At 28.9% G+C, this 23,116-nt stretch overlaps 1 protein-coding gene across 4 annotated transcripts in view; it reads left to right on the forward strand.

Annotated features, from left to right (window-relative positions):
• Window positions 1-4,811: 4,811 nt before the first annotated feature.
• The window catches only part of LOC129958915 (grainyhead-like protein 1 homolog), a 220,731-nt gene continuing 202,426 nt past the window's right edge, over window positions 4,812-23,116 (forward strand). For all 4 annotated transcript variants that reach the window (XM_056071651.1, XM_056071653.1, XM_056071652.1 and 1 more), the window contains exon 1: window positions 4,812-5,022. In XM_056071651.1, the coding sequence (XP_055927626.1) occupies window positions 4,994-5,022 (29 nt within the window). In that variant the 5' untranslated portion in view covers window positions 4,812-4,993. The remainder of the gene's footprint in view (window positions 5,023-23,116) is intronic.

Raw genomic sequence — 23,116 nt, forward strand, 5'->3', positions numbered from 1 at the left:
TGCTACTAATTAACATTTTAATAATATTTTATTTTAATAAATGAACAGCAATCATAACTGCAATCGTAATGAAGTAGAGTTCCATTATCCAGCTTTATATTATCTGATATCTGCTCTTGTAAATCGAATAATATTCTTAGCTATTTTCACTGCCATTAAGAGGATCGTTAATTATATGGGTGTTTAGGTATTTGTAAGGCTTTTAAGTTATCCATTAAAAAATGAATTTGTACAGATGAGCATTGTCAAATGACGGTCGTTGAAAAATAGTACTGTGAACAATAAGTATCCGCTATGGTGACATAAAACAAAAGGTATCAATTTACTGGTCAAAATTTATTACATCTCCTTTAAAGTAATTTCTTCGAACTGCAATGCAGTTCTGACAACAATTGTTTCAATCATCAAAATATTCCTTAAAGTCGTTTTTGTGAAATTCCTTCAGAATTCCAAGGGAATTTTCTTTTCTCAATTGACTCAAGATGGTGACTACCAAAAGGGTAATTTCAACTTCGGAAAATAAAAAGTCACACGGTGCTATATAAGGTAAATAAGGTGCTTGTAGAACCATATTTTGTAATCTGTTGCGAAAAATTCGGGAATAATAATGGCACTGTGAAAAGACGCTTTATCGTTTTGCACAGTCCATAAGTTATTCTTCCACAGTTTTTGTTGTTTTAGAAATTTTCCATATAGGAACTTGTTCTATAATGCCTTTGATTGTTAAACGTCAATTCTCTGATTTGATTGACATGTTTGTGATAAAACGAAGTGGATGGTCTTCCTGAATATGATTCATCTATGACGGATTCTCTATCAGCTTTACATGTCTTATTCCACTCAAAAAGTCTTGCTTTTGAAATTCAGATGTGTTTAAGCTTTTTCGCAGTATTTCAGTTTTTTGGCATTTAATGTATATATCCTTATTAAATTTTGAATCAAATCTGTTGAATGATTCACTGTCTGTCGATCTATATTTATTAAATTTTAAATCAAATATATCAAGAGGTTTACAGTCAGTTTGTTTGTACTTTCATATGCCTGTAAACACATCAACTCAACAACGCAATGAGTTGACGAAAGGAAATTCGGTATGTGATTTTGTGACAACAATAGTAGCTCAGCATCTAATTTGATTTCAATTGATCGAAAAAAAAGGTTAAAAAAATCGAAAAAGATGGCGCGCTAATAGTCTCTTTCGGAACTATTGTTTGTCAATGACATGCGGTTAATAATACACAAGTTTCTTTACTATACAACAATGCACACAGCTTTCATCTGAGGGACTCTGAAAATAAACATCTGAGCATTCACGGACTTTCCCAAGGCCCACACGCTCAGAGCGAAGGGTTAGAAAACTGTCCAGTAAGCACATTCTTTTTAAAAGATCCCTGTGTTTCTTTTAAATGTGATTGACAAGCGTCAGAAATCCCTATCAGAATTTTAATAATATATTGGCACTATGAAGAAATATTTTCCCTATCAAAATCTCATGTTATGTATAAGACGAGGGATAATTTATATCTCTCTTCTTCCCCACTTTCGCTTTTGTGCCACGCTGTGGCGGACGTGCCAGTGTCCGCGTCTCTGCTTGTAAATAATTATGCTTTCACGACGGATTAAAAAGAATTTAAAAATGTAAAATGTATCATCCATGTCTTCAAACCTGCCGTCTGCATCAACATGAATAATGTTACACACCAAAATAATGTCACACACACACACACACAGAGAGAGAGAGAGAGAGAGAGAGAGAGAGAGATACAGACAGACAGATGCATGCATTCAATGTAGAGATTTACAAAAGATTTTTAATACTACCCTAAAATCTTTTCTTTACGTGGAATTTAAACCGAAATTCTCTGTTTATATAAAATTTATTAAAAAAATTCTTTAGTAGTGAGAAATTTATATTAAGATTCTGTGTTTGTATGAAATTTATAAAAGAACTCTCTGCCAATGACAAATTTATGTTAAAATTCTTTATCAGTATGAAATTAATTTAAAAGATTCTCTGTTAATAGAAAATTTATATTCAGCTTCTCTGTTTATATAAAAATCACAGAAGAAATATCTGCTGATGGGAAATTTATATTTAAAAAATCTGTTTATAATAATTTATCAAACCTAATTTGTAAATTTATTTCAGCAGAATATTAAAAGCTTAAATATAAAAAAAAAGTTTGTCTTTAAAAATGTTATAGTTGAACAAATATTTTAAGCATTTTTTTTAAATATTCATTAATTTTATTTGCAAATATACTATAGATTCTGTATTTAAATAAAGCATGGATTTGAAAAGGCAAAATACAAGCAAATAGAGCCTTACGAAAACAATGCTGAATAACAGAAAGTAAATTTGATAGACATATTATTCATACAACAATGGATGAAACAAGAATTAGTTAAATTCAGATTAACAGGTAATTACTTCTCTGTAGATGATTAATGATTTGATAATTAATCAAGTTCTATTGAATTCTATTGCATTATAAAAGTATCTCTAAAATTGATATTACAAGCTGATAAATTTATTATTATTTTAGTGTAGTTATTAAGTTTTTTAATTTATCACAAATGAGCTCAGCTAAATATTTTTGATATCTAAATAGCATATAATTGAGGCGTTTAGTTATTTAAAACTCCTGCTTCATTCCAACATCCGCCTTTGGGATTAAACTTATTTCTAACCTCCCGAAAAAATTTTCTATTTCTTAATTCAGAAAATTTACTAGAAGACTTTTGTTCACCTCGCGAGTCATTGATAAAAGTTCAAATTCTTGTTTTCAAAAAGTTCGGTAAGTTCGATATCGCAGCTTTTAAATAAGCTGTGGATAAATTTAAAAAGATTTGAGCGTTATATCAATAAATCACGCACTGTCGCCTATCGAAATGAAAAATAATGATAGAACAGCCACACGAATTATCACAATCGTGACTATTTCATTAAATTTTTAAAAAAACCTCCTTAGATTCATTTTTTTTAATTCGTAATTCTGTAAATTACAAAATATCTGGTATGTTTTCTTTTAAAAAGAAACTAATTAATGCTGATAAAAGTGTTTTAAATTCTTTAATGTGAAATAACACGAATAACTAAAAGATATTTCAGAAGGTTACTAAGAAAATAATTGCATATATAAGTAAATTGTGAATAAACTGAAATTTATTTATACGTTAAATCCATAAATCAATCGATATCGCTTATCAGAATGAAAAATGTGCTCGAAAGCCACAGAAATAATTAAAATTGTGTCTTAATTTCTCCTAGTTCAATTTCTATTCATTAAATTTCTTAAAATTTTTCTGAAAATCACTTTTTAATTCTTAATTATGAAAACTACCAGTTGTCTAATGTGATTTTTTTCGAACAAAGAATTTATAAAAGTAATTCATAATATTCATAAAAGTGTTTAGAATTCTTAAATGCGTGATAACGCGAATAACTCTAAAAAAAGTTTCAAATGTTTACAAAGAAATTAATTGAATTATAAATAAATACCTTGAAACTTCATTAATTCATCATTCTCAATAATAACGCTGTTTTGATTTGATCTCGATTCATTCCTATCCCTTTCAATGACAAAAAGAAAGAAAGAAATTCTTTATAACGTAACAAATTTTCGATATTTCGTACTTTTAAATCCAAGTAATAAAGGATTAAAGTAATAAATTTCATTCACCTCCTTTTAATAAAAGAGCAAATTCAAACATCACGACAATCGAAACTGACAGAAATTTTTCGAAACAAAATTAAAAATTGGGCGTTTCCTTTGTCATTTGCCTAAAAAGGAAAGAAAAAAAGCCAAGGATTGCTATTGTAACAAAGATAATCATTTTACTTTCTATCAGTTGTTATAAAAACATCTTAATTAGAGTAATACATTCAATAATGAGAATTATATTTAATTATATGTTCTCTGATGAAAATTAAAAAGTGAACAAATATCTCTATATGACTATTCACGAAAGGTTATTGTAATAAAAATGTTGCAGTTGTCAGTATTTAATCCATAATTTTTAAAAAGCTAGGGTTTACATTTTCTTTTAAAATTTTATTATTATTGTAGGAAATGTCGTTATTATTGTAGGAACTCTTATGATAATGCTAACACTGATTATGAAATATCTTTCAAAAATTGACCTATACCATTACTATGTGTGTATAATGTAAGTAGTTTATTGCAATTTTGAACCAAGATTCAAGAGTATGTCATTTTGGAGCTATCTTTTGAAAGAAGTACTAAAAAAGTTCTGTAATCTCTTAATAAAGAGTTTAAACAAATTAATGAATGATTTCATTTGGTAAATCACTCAATAATCCAAACTGCAATTAAATCTATCAAAATTGCAATTAAATCTAAAATCTCAGAGAAATCATCACGGATATGGCAAGGTATTTATTCCAAGCTCTTTTATGTGTTTTCTTTCATGAAAATGCGGTGCTGTCAGAAACCGTGGACCAAAAGTTGTATTTATTTCAATTCGCAACGTAAACAAAGAGATAAAAATTACTACCAAGTTGGGCCATGGTCGTATTTTAAAATAATCCCTCTTAGTGGGTTGGGGAGGAAAACAACAACAACAAAAAGAAAAGAACATTATTTCCTCTCACTTCTTCCAAAAGATTCTGGTGTGTGTGTGTCTGGCTTTTTCTTTCTCTTCCCTGATCCAAGGAACATTAATCACTGAATACCTCACCGTGATTCGTTTTCGAAGAGCCAACAGGTAGCGCCCTCTGACGGCCGATGTCCCTCAGCAACCTGTGCAGGTTCCGGTGATCAGATCTTTTTCAGATGCTGATCCCGAGTGGGAACAGTTCCGAACTCTTTCTTCTCGCTCTTTGAACGTGTGGAGAATCGTTTGTTTTGAAAAACCCCGTGCTTCCTGGATCCCCCCACCCCTGATTCTAACAGCATGAATCGCACCCGGAGACTATTTTGAATATCGGATATTGAATTTATCAAAATCTTTACGTATTTGCTGAGCTACGATGGTAGATGTCCTCATCAACCATCTTTTGTAAGTTTCTTTCACTTTTTCTTTGATTGATTATATTATTTTTATGTTCAAGTGACTTAATTTTTTTTTCTGTTTTTGTTGCGTTCAAGTTGTAGGAAATTGTCATTTGATATGGAGATTTGAACTAAAAATTTGCGAAAATATGGGGAAAGTGAAGTTTAATTTGAGACATAGAAACTTCTTTTATTATTTTTAAGGGTTTTTTTTTTTTTTGTTAGGATTTAAGATTTTTTTTTTCTCTATCTTTGATGTTAAATGTCTCGATGTTTTTTAGTTTTTAAAAATAAATGACATTATAAAATATCTTATAAAGAGTAGTTGACTTTTAGATGATTATTTAAATACTTTTGATTTTAATAAGAAATTTATTTTTTAAAATTTTATTTTTTATGATAGAAATTCTGTGATTTAGTCATTTCAGTACAACATTTTTCCTTTCATGGAGATAAAAGTATTTTTTAATTATTTTTTTTTATTTTAAAGGTCTAAAATTTTATTCAGTTTTTTTTCTTTTTTTCTAGTTTTTAATTGGTCCTAGAAGAAGGTTATTATTATTTTTTGTTAAACATTAACAAGAATTAATTTTTTTCATAAAATTTCAGAACTATGAGGTTAAAAATTTGTTTCTAGTTCTTAAGCGAAAGCCTTTTTATGAAATTCAAAAATAAAAGAAAACTTTATTTCTCACTTTCTATTACTTTAACATTTTGGAAGTTTCAAGGTAAAGAAATTCTCATTTTCTTTGATTTGAATAAATTCAATTAGATTTCCCATATCTAAATATTATAAGTATTTAAAATCCAATTAATTTCTTAAATGCACTTCACTAATTTAAATTTCTGAACCCACGAGTGGTGAAAAATTTAGCTTTGGAAATGTGTAATTTTGGCTAATCATCTACTTGGATTAATTGTAAGTGATTGAAATATCAAATGGCAACTTCTACAACTTGATCTTTTAAATTCAAATGAAATCTAATGTGTGCATTTGTGTGCTTAGGAGAGGGGGAAACATATATATATATTCTTAACTCGATAATAATAATAATAGAACGTCAGACAGTGTATTCACATATTGGTCTTTGTCATATTGTTAAAAAAAATAGGTGAGACTAAATGACAATAAGACGACCATCTAAGTTAATATCTGCCCAAACTGTATATTGTAATATCATTTGATTGCGTTAGTTTTTCTTATATATTAATTCCAACAAGTCGGAGTTTTCCCAAATCATTTTAACGAAATATGGTTAAACAAACTTATTTATTTACATTTATAGGGAGTATTATTTATTTATTTTAAAATTTGCTTAATTAATTTGACCTTTTTATACTTGTAAAGATGGAATTTCTGTATTTTATTTTTCCGTCACTTGCTAATGTCCTAGTTTTGACATTTTCTGCCCTTGCATATTGAGGACAATATAACATTGTCAGAATATAATTATCAGTTAATTAAATATTTCAATTTAATTTAGATTCCGTATAAGTGGGGATGCTTGATAATGAATTTGAGAATTGAATTTAAAATTGATTTTAAAATTCTCAACATTCATAATAAAAAATCATAAACTAACGGCTAAAATATAGAATATTATTAAATAAGCAAATCCACTTTTGAACCAACGGATAAAAGTGCATTTTTAAAAACATTTTTTATTTGCCGTTGCATTTTGCAGCAAGTTTTGGCAATATATAACTAAACGGTTCAAACTGCGCGCGTATTTTGTTAAGCCGACGTCAGAAAACCGGCACTCTGTAGACATCTTTTGTATGAATTGATTGAATGCTGCGTTTCAAGGTAGTAATGCAAATCTATTAAATAAGTGAAATTGGCAAGAAATTTGGTGATATATTAATATGAGTTATATATAATATCAGTATGTACAAATATCTCATAACGCACTCATTATCTGCAAAAAAATTAATTGCATGCTAATGGGTTTGTTATTTCTTTGCAATGAAAACAAATTCATCCGAATCTATTTCTAGGTTCCTTTTCTTAAACAAGTTTGATTCAAATAATATAATCAATAACTCAATAATAACTGAAATATTAACATTTAATGCTATTAAATCACGATTCATACATTACGCATTAGCTGCAAATGACTAATGTGGGGATAAAAAAAATGTTTTTAATGCTGCATGGAAGATTCTCACAACAAATTGCCCAAATTTAATTCGTCATTTTCGACTCATAAGCCTAAATTAAAAACATGTTCTAGAGTCTGCTGGGTTTCTAGACTTCTTTTCGCAGCTTAACTCCCTTTCGTCAGGAAACACAGGAATCGCGTCTAGATTATTTTATGCCTTTTGCAGACCGAGGATGTTAAAGAATTGCAAATCTTCTTTACAAATGTGTAAATTATTACTTAGCTTGCTACATAAATAGCGATTAAAAATAACTCGCGATTTATGCTGCAAAAAATAGCTAATGCAAAGGCGTAGAATCAATCCAGAGATAATTTAAACGTTTAGGAAGAAAGAAATTAAATTTTCCACAAAATTTCTTCAAATATTGTCTGTGGTTATTCTTGATTTCAAAATATCTGCGATCTTTTCTTAAAATTACGCTTTGAATGATTAAACATCATTCTTGCAAATTTTCGTCATAAGCTCAATCAAAACTTCAGGGCATTTTTTTTTTTTTTAGAAATGGATTATTTCTTATAATGCAATAAGAAAAATTTACAGTTTCAAATCAACAGTTATTTATTTCCCCTTATATACCTCAATAATCTCCCAATAGTTTCATAATATTAAAATTAAATCTAATAAAACAGTTTAGGGACAAACTATTGTTACTCCTTGTAAGTTCTGATTTATTCAATAGCACGAATGAAAGTTAGTGATTTATTGAATGAAATAGAATATATGTTCACAGCATTTGAAACTGAAGATTTCAGTTTGAAGCATTGAAATGAAGTCTGAAATTTACATCCAATAAAGGGAATGTTTTTTATTTTTCATAACAAATGGACAAATTAGAATGATAAATCTTCTATAAACATGATTAGAATTTATTAAAGTTTTATATCAAAATTGTGTTGTTATATAATATAGTGTTAATTTTCATTAACAAGTAGTACTTTCAGGAATGTAACGATTAATTAAATTATACATTTTCTATAACGTATTTTGTATTTTATCTCTTTTCTACATGATAAATAAAACACTATATCGCCAAACTCAGAAAGTACACTCTCCTACATTCGTTAATTCTATGTGCTGACTTATAGCTGAAATCCTAATTTTTGTTGCGTAGCATTTAACTTCTAAGCAATGTTTGCTCTTTGTTTGAATTAGAATTAAAAATTAAAAAGTGTTAAAATGTTTTACTTACATTTTTATCATTAAAAAAATTTTAAATGTTGTCTATGCATTTATAATGAAAATACAACTATACTTAAATTGGAATATGAATGCAGAACATATTGTAAAAAATTTTTTGAGTAGCTATAATATTAATTTTAAATGAACTTTTATATACGTATCATCTCCCTTCAAGTTGAAACAAAAAATGGTAGTCAATATTTTATTCTTATTATCGTTAAAAACCATTTTTAAAAGGAATTTTAATATGGCCTAATCGAAACTTTTTGTCTAAGAATTCTGTTAATAAGTTTTTAACTTTAGTCAAAAATAATGAGAACAGTCAAAAACTGACCCACTTTTTTCATTTCCACGCCTGAAGCGCCATATTTCTTATTATTAATTATAGCTAAAAAACTAACCTTGACTACTGTCGTATTCACGAAATCCCTACATCTCCTAAGAATGCTTTTAAGTGATGGGGTTAGTAGCGGTAACGGACGAATCTCAAGTCAAATCCACTGAAATCCGTGACAGGAAAGTTAAATTGTAACCGAGAGAGAGAAAGTTAATATTGTTTGCCTTCAGGATAGTGATAAAACAGTCATGAAAAAAGAAATGTTCATATTTTGTATCTTCTATAAATTGTCATTTTGGCATCTAACAGAATGAGCCCTGGGGCTCGAATGTCCTTGAAGAAATCCAACTATCGCGTAAGACTCTGATAGAAGAAATGCATTATCAAGATCAGATACGTCAAGTGAAAGCTTTTAATGATAAGTTGAAACGCCTAGGGGCTTTTCCTAACCAGCTAGTTAGGACTTAAATTAAGTCTTAAAGATCTTTGTACATTTGCTAGTATTTCCGATTGCCCTTTACATTAAATATGCATTAAGGATTTTCTCGTATTTTTCGATTTAATATTGGAATATTATACAAAATTGATGATTATTAATTTTTGATGTTTTCTGAGAAATTTACGATATGGTTATGTCAAATTATTAGGCTTTTTTATGTCATAATAGTATGGTACGTCTCTACATTCATGAATAATTCCGGCAAAAATAATATGTAATTTATTCGATAAATTTTTCGTGTGATTTAAAAAGTAAATTTTAAATCTTTTCTTATTTTTAATGTAATAATTTACTGGCACAGTATTCTTGTAGCTCTGGATCCGCAAACAGTGACCCCAGTTCGATCCAACAAAAAAATCCACTTTCGGCCATCAATTTTTATAGAGTCGAGAAGCAACATGAGGCATTTTAATATCTTATATGAATCGCTATGGATGAGAAATCTTTTTTTTTTCCGGAATATTCACTATTTGTTAGAATTTGATTTATTAGTTCAATAAGTTAGATATGTTAGTAGATATTTTCTCTTTTAGTATATAAATCATCCAGAAGAAGCCCAGTTACTAAATGTTTTTCTCTAAAGCTTTCGCCAAATTCGTATATCTCATCGTTAATTAAATTATTCAAGCAATAAAAAGTTATATAAAATATCATGAATGGCTGAACAATATCAGGAAATTTTTATGTAAGCTATACGTTATTATTATTATTGCACTTAAAAAATACTACCTCAGGATATTTTGCTCTCGAATTGTTTCGTTTCAGGCCCAAATCTAACATTTATAAGCGTTTGCCAAAATTTGAATTCTCAATAATTAATAAAATCAGGTAAACTAAAAAGAATATACTTTTCTACTTCGATTTAAATATGACAAAAATAATTTTATCTACCTTAAAATGGATTCGTTTCTATGATAATAAGATTTTAACATCAACAAAGCAAAAACTTATTAATTTTATGAAATATAAATTTAAAACATTTAATTAAATAAATTTACCCTCAAATGCTCATTAGATTTTTTTTTCTTCGGAACCCTTATATTTACTATTATGTCTCTCAATTAATTGTTCTTGGGTCGTCATTAAATTTTTGCAAGAAAATTCCTCTCTGAAAAATTTAAATGCGAAATTTTTCGTCAGTTCATTATCCATAAACAATGAGGAGTTTGAACTTCTTTAGACATAACAGTACAGTTATGCAGCTTCAAAACAATTACATCCTTCTTGTTTGACATGGATCGCTGAATCTATTTTCTTGAACATTTGTTTTCTTCTCTATACTACCTCTTTCACGCAATACACGTCTTTTGTCAGTAACTGTACGATAATTTCCGTTTATTAGGAGAGAAGCGGCAAGTGGTCTTGCGTACAAATCAAACGCATCACTGCTTCCGTTTTCTTTAGTATGCAAAGCTTCAACTTATCGACATGGCATATCTTTGGTAATCGGAACTCAAAAAAATTAATTTCTGATGTAGCTTTCGTTTGCCTCTTATATATTAAAACAGGAGATATTTTATCGTAAAAAAAGTTATAAATAGTATTTTTTTTATTTCTAATTTTCTAATTAACATTTTAATTTTAAAAGTAAACACTACCTAATATAAAAAAAAAACTATAAATTTGTTTTAAATAGATTTAGAAAGGTTTATCTGAAGCTCCATTTTCTGTTATTGTTTTATTTTGTTACTTTTTAGAGAATTCAGATTATTTTGATGTATTGCAATGTGAAATTGTTTGCATCTGAATGAATTGCCACATTTTGATTGATTAGTCTTTCTTTTTTTTATAACACTACATAATTCATATGTTGTTCCGATGATTATTCCTGTTAGATTTATTTTAAATGAAATAATAACGAAATATCAAGAGCAGTAAGTTTAATTTAAATATTTTTAAAAACGTTTATCCAAAGTTCCAATATTCTCTTTCTTCATTTGTGTTATTTTTTAGAGAATCTAAATTATTTTGGTTTATTTCAGTAAAAATTAGTTTGCAACTGAATGAATCGTCACATTTTTGATGGAGCAATTTTTTTTTCTATTTTGTCTTTTCTATTAGATTCGTATATTGTTTCTATGATTATTAATATTAAATTTGTTTTAAACGAAAGAAGATGAGAATATCAAAAACCATAAGTTAGTTTTAAATATATAGGAAAAAGTTTATCCGAAATTTTCATATTCTCTTTTTTCATCTGTTTCGTCTTTTTGGAATTCAAATTATTCAGTTGTATTTCAATGTGCGATGGTTTGCAATTGAATGAATCGTCATATTTTTTTTAAAACTAGTCTATTTTTTTTAACACTGGAGAAGTGTTATTCCTATAGTTTTCTAGACCAAGCTAGTTTTAAATGGAAGAGTATGAAATAAATATTAATAATAATATCAATAAAAGTTTAATATTCATTCAAGGTATCAAGCTTTTATTCTCGATTGTTTTTTAGCAGTTTTTGGAGAATCCAAATTATTCTGTTGTATTTGAATGCTAGATCGTTTGCAAGTGAATTAATCATCTTATGTTAATTAATCAGTCTTTATTTTTTAACATTGCAAGATTTATATGCTTTTCTGTTGATTATTAAATGAAGTTTCTAAAGGAAAATGTTGATTATATTCAGTGAATATTTCTCATATAAAATAATAATTTTTCATATTTGACCCATAAAAAGTAAAAATATTACTTCAAAAATGTTTTCTTTTGATTAGAAAAATATATTGATAGTCGCAATTTCCTTCCCATTTTCAATCATTTTGTAGTTTATTGTAAACCGAATTCATTTATACTATCTCTATGCTAATCACTTCAAATCTGACAAACAATCATATATTGTTAAATCCGAGTTTACGTAGAAATAAAAATGGCCTGGTAATATGTGATTTTTTTTTTTTTTTTTTCCGCTTGATCGCAAGACTAGCAGTTCAAGTCTGGATTCATTTGCGAGAACGGAAACAGTAACTAGCATGATTCTTATCTACGGAGCTTAAGGCAAACATTCTTCTAAGCGATTGTTTCTGTTAGGAGCATTAATTTCTGTAAGAAACACGGGTATTGAAAATTAAATTAAAATTCGAAAAAAGCAGAAAATTTTTTATTCGTCGTTTTTTAACAATAATCTAATTTTTGTTATATGAAGTTTGAAATCCTATCATTATAATAATTATTTTCTTTCCCTTTTTATTTTGAACTTTCAAAATTCGCAGGAAATATTTTGATAATAGCTTTAAAACTCGTTTTTATGTAATGCAATACAGAAACTAAATCAAATCCATAATATGAATTTATTAATATAATTATAAAAAAAATAAATTAAAAATATAATAACAATATAATTTATTTCGATCAAAATTGTTAAATATATAGCTTTTTAGGATTTTCATAAGATAAGCCTTGCTTTCTATGTGTAGTTTTTCTTTCTTATCTAAAAATTTGAATTTTCTTTTTCCTTTTCGATATTATTTTCCAAATATTAAACTAAAAATAACTACGAAAGAAACTCAGTCAAGTGTCATATATCATAACTTTTCTGCTTGACACCACGCTAAGAACAAAGTTACAGTTACGATAACGAACGAGAAAGGGGAAAAAAAAAATCTTTTATAATGTATTCCTCCATTTTTCTTCATCATTCAGTGCAGAACGATTTAAATTACACCAGATTCAGGAAATGGCAAAAATCATTCAAGCTTTATAGATTAATTGAATTTTTTAAGTGTTCGTTCCTCCGTTGAATAGGAAGCCAAGCGCTGTTCGAATACGATTATTTGTAGAAACGACCCATTTTGATTCGTAATAGGATCTAGAGGATTAAGTTCTTCGATAACTATACGAAAGTGATTGAATTTTCTTCCTCCTACCCCCTCCCACCCACCATCAAACAATGCGCATTTTCAGTGCTAACCTAACTGAATTGTAACCCGATTCTGCTTTTGTTTCTCAAAAGTTTCTTTCAATCGATTTATAGCTAGGATGTAAGTCTATATATACTTCTTCATTCATTGTCTGTAGCGATTCGCAGACTATTATTTACAAGAAAAACTAAAAAGATAGATAAAATTGAGAAGCGAACAAAGGCAAATATCATCTCTTGTATGGTTTGTTTGTGCAGTTAGAGAGCTTTTCTTGCTTGCCTGCAATTGATTAGAGAAGATGTAATGGTCAATTGAATTCTTGTCCTTTAGATCAATGATTGCTAATTGGGGCTTATTCTAAGTATCTCTTCTTCTTGGGTTACTTAGCATTGTGTACAAAAAAAAGTGTTGACTTAGCGAAAGAGTGTTAGAGTTCAAATCACTTTCCGACTTAAATTAATTTTAGAAGTTTCTAGTCTTTAATAATGGTACTATTAAATATTATTCTTTAATCTTTTAATCTACGAATTGACTTAACCTCTTCAAAGACACTGACATATATTTTCCGTTTAGTTTTCGTTAGTTAATAAACCCAAACTTTATGATTGACTTTAAGATACACATAGCATACGATGAAATTTCAAGAAATTTTTTAATTAGTTAATATATGTTAATATTTCTTCAGTTTACAGTGTTTATAAGATAATTTATTGCGATTTAACTACGGAAAAATGAAGGACTTTTGAATAAAGTGAGGACAGTTTAGATAAAATATGCTTGTATTTGTTTTTAAACATCGAAAAATATTCACAAAATTAAAAATATAAATGAAGTTTACATTAATTATAATATTATAAATCGATGCATGGGTGATGTTTGTATTTTATTGATATAAATTGCTTTATAATAAATATTTTATTAGAGAAATAATAATTTTTTTTTTACATGATTGTACAAGTTGAACTTTTTTTTAATATAAATAAATAACTCTATAAAAGGCGTATTATTTTTATATTAAATTGTAAGTTTTGGTATTAAATAACATCTAAAAGTTCCAGCACTAAATTTATTGAGAAAATGAAATTTAAATGTTTAGATACCAAAGAATTTTTTATTAAAGCTATTTCCTGTTAAAAAGCACATATACCAATGCTTAATTGTCATTAAAAATTGGGGATATAGCTTCAAAATCCGAAAATGATCTTAAAATAATCTATATAAAAGAAATATATTCAGTTATAATTCATGAATAAAAATGATAATCTTGTTGCTCATTCCTTTAAAAGTTAAACTCAGTATTTTGAATGAATCAGTAAATAAACTCGGAATGCAAACTGCCCTTATGGAGTGACTTGCGAGAGAGTTTTACTATAAATAAATTCCACTATACTATTTTAATAAAATTTTATTGCACTTTTACTATTTGCCAATAGGCATTACTACGAATGAATACTAAAAGTTGGATTTGACTTAACAGCCTCCATAAATTTAAAATCTGGCTACTATTTCCTATCTGTCTATTGCGAATTTATTTTAATGCGATTTTTTTCCACGTCGAATATCTCGAGATAACTTTTGATCCTAACTGACATACATGATCATTTTTCAACCTTTTAAATGGCCTCTACCATTAACTGTCAGTTAAAACGAACATTTAACTTTAGAAACCTCGGGTTAAAAGTTTCGGAGAGATTTCGAAATGCATTTTTCTGTTGTTTGAGCTGTAAGCTCTTTTCTTTCTTTCTTTCTTTCTTTTTTATTATTATTCTTTTCTTTTTTTGTTGTTGTTGTTAATATTTTGTCATCATTTTATCTGTGTCACTGCCAGAGATGGCTATAGGCACAACTGATAATTATCAATAACCGTTCATGACTTTTGTTTCGCAACATGCTTCAAGTAGCAATGAGCATCATTTTTCGCTGTCAATTTTTTTTTATTCAATAAGATTTTTTTTTTATTTTCATTTATCATAATAAATTGTTTAAGTCCAGATATTTACGAAAACCTTGGAAAAAAAAATGACGAGGTCTTTCAAAACTCTCTGGTAATTAATTTTGTTCTATTATTTATTTATTATATCTATGAACTGAAATGGAAATAAATATTTATTTCCATAACTTTTGCTGAATAATTGATTTTAGAATATTTATTTCCATAACTTTTGATGAATAATTGATTTTAGAATATTTATTTCCATAATTTTTGCTGAATAATTGATTTTCAGCAAAAGTTATGGAACAGCCATTTTATTTTATTTTAATTTATTTTTATACAAGTAGATAATCGAGTCCTATTTAAAATTTTCCTCTACATTAGTAATCTCGCAAAAAACAATATAGTAAAAAGATGAATTCAAGAAAATTGAGTTCTAAGAGTATAATTTAATAAATCTTCTAGAGTTAAAAATCAGCAGAAAAGGGAAAGCAAATTTCTTTTATTTAAATGTTAAATTCATTCAAATATATGAATTCGAAATTACAGAAACGATAATTTACTTAAAAATTACATAATTATATTCAGTTGCTTTTATATCATCAAAAAGAGATTTTCTGTGGTTACTTTATCCAAGTTTTAACTAATTTTTTGAATGTAAGACATTATTCTACAAAAAAAAGTATTTTTTAAAGCTACTTCTGTGTTTTTAAACAAAAATGTTACTGTTCATTTCATGCTTTAGTTAATGATCTGTGAAAAACTAAAGCAGGATATTTGATAGGCATACATAAATTAAATTTTTCTAATGGTGGTTTAGTAGCTAATTTGCAAACCATTAGAAAGAGATATATAAATCCAGTTGAAGATATGCTCTAAGTAACGAAAAAGAATTATGTTTTTGTTTCTTGAGTCAATAAGTGTATTATTAAAAAAAAATTAGGAAGTCTAAATTTTTATAGGATTATGGAAATTTTAATATCACTATTTTAGACCATTTCAATTGCTGCCGCATACAAGTTATGCTGTCAATGAACTCTGTTTACCCCTTTTGTCCATTGATTCAACTAAAATAATGAATTCCGAAACTTCATAACTCGATCAATTTTGATCACAGAAGTATTATACTTTTTTCTAAATCTTAGGATGTCAATTTATTTGATTACATATGACTAATGAGACCTATGGATCGTATAAAATTTTAGACATTGTAATTTTTTCAGTAATAAATTTATTGCCTGAAACAATAATTCTTTACTCCAATCATAGCGTTTTTCCTACTACACGTATCTTCCTATCTCAACTGTTTAGAAACTTTTTATTTGCATACGATTAGAGTGAACACCCTGTATACAGATTCAAAATTAATTTTTAACTTAGCCTATAAAGCCATGCAATTTTGCTAAAATTGAATTAAGTGTACTTGGTTAAACCCAGCAGGAAAAAACAGCAGAGTTTAACCAACTTTTATTACTTTTGTAGTTTTATTTTTATTTGTCAAGCAGAGAAGAAATTATGAAAATTATAATAGTCGAATGTGGCTCTTTTATTTAAATGCGCCCTTCTTTTATTCTAGTAGCAATTTTATTTTTCTATTTCATTGTATGACAATGACCACAGAAAACAATCCTTGTAGATTTACCTATAGTATCAATCAGCTTGTTGGTTTTTGCTTATTTCTTTCTTGTACGTGCATTCTAAATTTTCTGGTTCTTTAATACCTATTCTTGTATTCTTAAATGTCCAATCTACCAGTGTTAAATGTCAACAGAAGAAACTTCCTTTCTAATAATCGTAATTAATGCCTTCTATCCAAGGTGAAATGAGGATAAAGAAAGATCAGGAAAGATTTCTTCACAATTAATTACTTCTCATTAGCACAGTAAGAACAGCAGTACAGTAGTCAATGGATTGCGATTGTCAACAAAAAAAGCTATTTGACTTTCAAACACAATTCACAACTTTTCTGTACAGTGTCCAATCTAATCGAAATCCAATAGAGAATTTCTTAACCGTTCCACGTACATATACTTCCAGTTATAAAAATGCCCTGAATGAATAAGACTATAGCCAATAAATGTATTGTTGAAAAAATTACGAAATTTCATATAGTATGCAAGTCCTGTATCCCATTAGTCATATGTAGTGAAATATTCTTAACACTAATAATTTAAACAAAAGGAAAATTTCACTTATTTGCTACCAAAACTGACCGAGTTATGAAGCTTTGAATTTAATTATCAATGGGCACTATAAAGAAATATCAGCCATTATTTGGTTGATTTGCTTCCTACTGACCATTGAAATAGCCCAAAATCTCTTAAAAGAGGCGTTAGACCATAATTTTTTCTGTGGCATTTTTATTGATTAAAAAAACATAAAATATAATTCTTTACACCATTTAAAACATTTCTTCAATTGGAAGTAAATGTCTTTTTCGAAAAGCTTAGAAAGTAGCTACTGGGAGCGATTAGAGTGGATATCCTATGCATGATTGACGGAAAAATATGAATTACATATTCGAATGTCGTCAAAGAATCAATATTTTTCAAAAAAAATCATTAACCTCTTAATTTTTTTGCTTTTTTTTATTATTATTGTCTAACACTTTTCTTTTGGGTAATGAAATGTCTTACTGAATTCATTTAAGAATGTATAGAATATTTTAGGTATCTGTGGATTATGTATAACTTTTGTATCAAATATGGCATCTCTGAATGATTCAGATTTAGTTATGAATTTGAGAACACGTGGGCGCGAGATTAAGAGGTTAAAAAAACGAGTACTTTTTCAACTGTATATGATAAAACATAGTTAATATAAATATTATTGTAATTCTAAATAGAAAAAAAAAATTGATCTGTTTTTTGAACACATACACACGCATAAAAAAGTGATACTTATCTATGTATTATGGAAATGAAAGTTAAATTCTGAAATATTTCAAACATACCAATGCATCGACATTTTTCAACTTGGCCAACATGCATGAAAAAGAAAACACCTTTTGCTTGTTTCATACAGTTTAACAGGACAAATTTAGTCGAGGAATATGGTTAACAGTGGGAGAATAGAATTAAGAAAGAAATAAAGAAAATAATTCATATAAAAAGGTGGAACGCTAATCTCTCAATCACACATCTGCAATTTCCTTTTATAATATTGATAAGAAAATTGACCACAGAATATATTAAATCTCATTACAGTCTCTTTTTTTTTTATTCTATGTACATCATAATATATGGAAAAACAAATATTGACCTTTAACATTTACATACTCATTTTAACAAAGAAAATCTAGTCAATACTAAGCTCAACAGTTGTAATAAAAAAGAAAAAAGAAAGAACAAGGAAAGGAGAAAGAAAACATTACCGATTTCGCGCATAGCAAATGCGCGACTTCTCTGTATATTATTGACTCTAAACATTAATTCTAGAATTCATGAATTCATCCTAGCTCATCAGAGAATCATTACTTTCCGAGGCAATTTTTCCTTAAATGGGAAAAAAAAAAAAAAAAAGAAAGAAAGAAAGAAAAAAACCTTTCCTAGGTCCTAATTTTAACATACCAAATCTTGTCAATTTACCAAGCTTACAAAAACGCAAGATCACAAATATCTTAAACACACAATTCGCAATTTCTTTATACATTATTTATATGAATCCTGATTTACTTATTCCATCCGAACTCATCAACGAATCATTACTTTTCGATGCAGTCTTTCCCGTCCATGCTAAATGAGCAACGTTCTTTCACTTTCTTTCCCCATGCTGCTTTTTCTTTATTATTTTATTTTTTTCTGATTTTGAATCTCCCCTCCCTTTACCTGAAGCTTTACCGCAGACAGTTCAAGTGATAGCGCTGTAATTGAGGTGTGATAGAACGTTGGTCGTTTGCCTCGGGTAATGGCTGAAGGGGCTGCCAGACTAAGCAAGTAGGTGTAGAGGCCTCAGGCTAAAATTCTTCCCTCCCTTCCTCTTTGAAAGAAGGGGAAAAGGTCCATCCGTCCGAGGACCACGTGATTTCAGGAAGCAGGTAAGAGATGGGACAAGCAACAAGTGCCTTTTAGCCCGTCTTGATGGAAGCAAAAGGTGTTTACCCTGCGCTAAAGTTACAGGTCTTCTATTTGGACAGTCTCCGTTTCAGACTTGCTGTCTGCTGTAAGGGGTCGAATAGTGAAGAAGGGGGGATTTGAGTGGCGACTTGTGCCTTTTATCGCGCAGGTATACAATGGGGTCTACGAGGAACGGTTTTATGTACAGAGCCAAAATTCCATGAAGTCTCTCACGTGCCTCGGTGGGGGGTTTGTTTCTGGTGGTAGGAAGGTACGTGTATGGAACAAATTATTCATCCTTTGAAATGACGTTCGTTTAATCCAGTCAACCTTTGCGGTTTCGTTAGAAAATGGACTTGCATCGTGGTGTAGCTTCAGATAGAACTGCCTCAGGCTCCGTGATGGTCATTTTTTTTTTTTTTCGAGAATTGGACGTACAGATTTGGGAGTGATGTTATGATTAGGTGTGGCCTGATGCAACGATAGATCATTATCGGTTTCGGCAGGTATTTGTAATTTCATGCGGGTATAAGACAAAAAAAATGATAATAAATAAATAAAAATAAAGTCAATTTGATACCATATCAAGTGCAACATCTTGAGATCTAATGAAAGAAAAATTTTAATAAAAAAAAATTAAAAGAATTTTTCTCAAAAACCTGACATTTGAAAACCATATCCTTTTCCGAATTCTAGCTGTTATTAGCAGATTATACTGCTAAGCTACTTTTTCCTTTTGGAAAAAAAGGCTTTTCAGCAGATAATTTATTTTATTTTATCTTTCCTTTTCTTGTTAAGAATTCCAGAATGGTAAAATTTTAATACGAATCTCAAGGAAAATTTTTGAAATGCATAATTATTAACGAAATCTAAAAACTTCACCAAATCTGAAACTCTTGTAAATCCTTTCGATTTAGTTCTTAACTAAAAACAGTTTATGACAATATTTTGAAGATAATAAAATTCATTTCCCCCCTCATTTATCCAAACTATTGCTTGCAAGTGTTGTGGATAAAATAACTGAATACATAAATTGATCAATTTATCTAATCCAAGGAGACAAAGCTATTGGTCGCGATGTTATTTTGATCAGTATAGCAAAATTATGGAGTCGTTGAAACATGACTATCTAAAACTACTTTTTTGTCCTCTTTTGTAATCCAAAAAATTACAAATCATTCAGTGTCTACTTATCAGTGACATTCCTCAATTCGCATAAAAGAATTTTCACAGCAATGATCACATTAAAAAACTTCTTTATATTAATGATGGTGGTCCTTTCATTAAGACTCACAGATAAAGTCATTCAAACAAGAGGGAGGGGGGAGTTGTAGCTATATCTAGCTAAGCACCCTTTTATAATCCAACCTACTTGACGTAATCGAAGATTCCAGATTATAAATCACGAACCCACGGATTGATTATTTAAATTATCTATTTAATACGACGATTCAATTAAGGGCAAAAAAAGTCGAAAAAACTTGGTAAATATCTACGAAATCGAAGGCCACTGAAGCAACTGCTGCAGGAACTAACTGTCAGAGTGTGCTCCACATCGCTTAATGTTTTTGAATATTTTGTTTCCAAGGGCGAATGACCAATGCATATCAATTCCAAGTGTCGCCCGAGTTTTTGAATGTCACATGAGAGAACTGAATGCAAATTAACGGATTGACAGAAGAAAAAACCCCACCCATCCTCTACCCTCCAACCTTGGGGGCTTAACAATTCCTTAATGATATCAGTCACCTTGTCTTACGTAGAAGGTTGCAATCTATATGTAGCACTCGGACAAATAATTATGCTACAGCACTCCCTCCTCTTAGCTGGCGGTGTCAGGAGGGAGAGTTTTATTATTTTTGTTCTGCAAGAAGACTGTGTTCTTTCACCTTGACACACATGTTTTTTTCCCAGACGAACGCGCATATTTGAGACTTTTTCTTGCATTTATGGGAAATTCGATTGTTGGCCAGTCGAAAAATCGACACGTTACAGAATTAACATAGTACTGAAGCAAACCGCAGGATCCCCCCCCCGCCTAAATATTGTTTATATACATTCGCTGAGCAATTTTGATAAAACGATTAGTAGCCAAGGTCGCGGTGACTCTGCAACGAAAAAAGGAGGTTCATCAGTTACTTCTCTAAAGAAACTTCATCAGTTAAATAAATAAGATTGATACCTTTCATTTCGCATACACTTGTGTTGCTATGAAGATGCATAATTATTTTAAAAAAAGTATTGATGGAGTATTTGCGGTATGTTAAATAAATAGCAAAAACAAACAAAAAAATGGGAAGTAAAGAATTATAATTGACATATATTGTTGAAAGCATGATCATTATGAATTTATGAAAGTGTTTGTTAGCCAATAATAGAAGAAATTCAGGAAAATCGATTATAGTTGCGACATATTTTTATCTTAGAACTTAATAGAAACCAATTTTTTTTAATTTTTAAAATTTTTTTGTAAAATTTAGAGCATAGAGTAACGGTGCAATAAACTAATATTCTATTAAAAATAACCATGCTCATATTTATTAAAGTGTTAGTACATTAACAATGAAATATTAACCAAACAGTGATGTTCTTGGGTCTTATATAATCAAACATATTCTGAAATTCTTTTACTAGAGAAGCACACGTCAATACTTAATTTTTCAACCAATCTTGCTGATGTTTATGGACCATTTTTAATGATACCATGAGAAATTAGAATTTTTATTCTAGGAATCATTCTTTTTTCAAATTTCTTCAATCTTAAAGTGAACATTCAATTGAAATATTTTTCTTCCTGTACTTCTATCAATTTTTTTTCAAGTTGTATCCTAGAAGGATTAAGATAACATACAAGAATCTCGCATCTGCAGCAGTATTATAAGTCTTGTGATATTCAATTTAGTGATGCACTATTGTTTCTATCAGTCATATTAGCTGCTCTTTTTTGAAGCAATATGAGAACTTTCTTAGGCATTGGACGTTCGATTTCATATGCACCAGACCACATAGACAATAAACATTTGGTGAAATCAGTTTTTGAACCTGAAATTATCCAATTCAAAAGCTTTACGGTGGATCGATTTTACTATTTGGGCACCATGGTCTCAGACCTTGGGGAAACAATTATAGGAATTCATCATGTAATATGCCCCCCCCCATATGTATAGGTATTTTAATGATATATACTCGTTTCCAAATATCTCTTCCATTTTCTTAATTCAAGCAATGTGACGGTTAATTAAATCTTATACAATTAATTCATCCTCTATTCCTCCAGGAGCGTTCAATTCCAAAACAGCCAAATACCCCACAATTCTGTACATTAAATATTCAGAATGACATTCTAATTCGTTCCATCAGTCATTTCGCTTTACAAGAAAATTAGATTTTCGCGGAATCGGAAAATAGATTTTGTATTATTTTTATGACCGCATATCTAAGTAAAAGTGAAAACATGGAAGTCCACAATCAAATGTCAGCCGGTTTCGACATTATTTCCTTTATTATCGCTTCATTCTACTTCCCATAAATTTAAAGTTTCCTAATTAGGATAAAGACGGGTTGCAGTATTTGATAACAGTAAAGTATTTCTTATTGTCTGGACATTTCCGGAAAGGATGTCTAGACTGTTAGATAATGTCGAAGAAAATTAAGAAAGGACAGTACTAGTAGACATTTTTCAGTGATGTACAGAGAATATATCTGTGAATTGAATTTTAAATCTTTCTCCTTAAAATTCAACAGATGAAAGTTTTGCTGACGTGGCAAAAATGGAGGTATTTTTATTTCTACTGATACAGCAAATACGCTCTAGAATTATAGTGTATTTTGAGATATTCGTTCGAAATTTATTCAGATCTCTGTCGCACAAAAAAAAAGCTCCATGTGGCTTTGAAAAAGGGTGTCTGGCTTTGAAAACAAAGCGTTAAATAAAGGAAAACGTTAATTAAAGAAAAAGAAAAAAAATTTAGTGAACAATCGTTTTGATATTATTATTTTCTGTTTCGTTTCAACAAGGAGAAATGTAAATATTGTTACAAGTTTTGAAAAATATTTGTAGATATGTGTTTATGTTTATTTTAT

Source organism: Argiope bruennichi, chromosome X1 (genome assembly GCF_947563725.1).
Source record: "Argiope bruennichi chromosome X1, qqArgBrue1.1, whole genome shotgun sequence".
Classification (NCBI taxonomy): domain Eukaryota; kingdom Metazoa; phylum Arthropoda; class Arachnida; order Araneae; family Araneidae; genus Argiope; species Argiope bruennichi.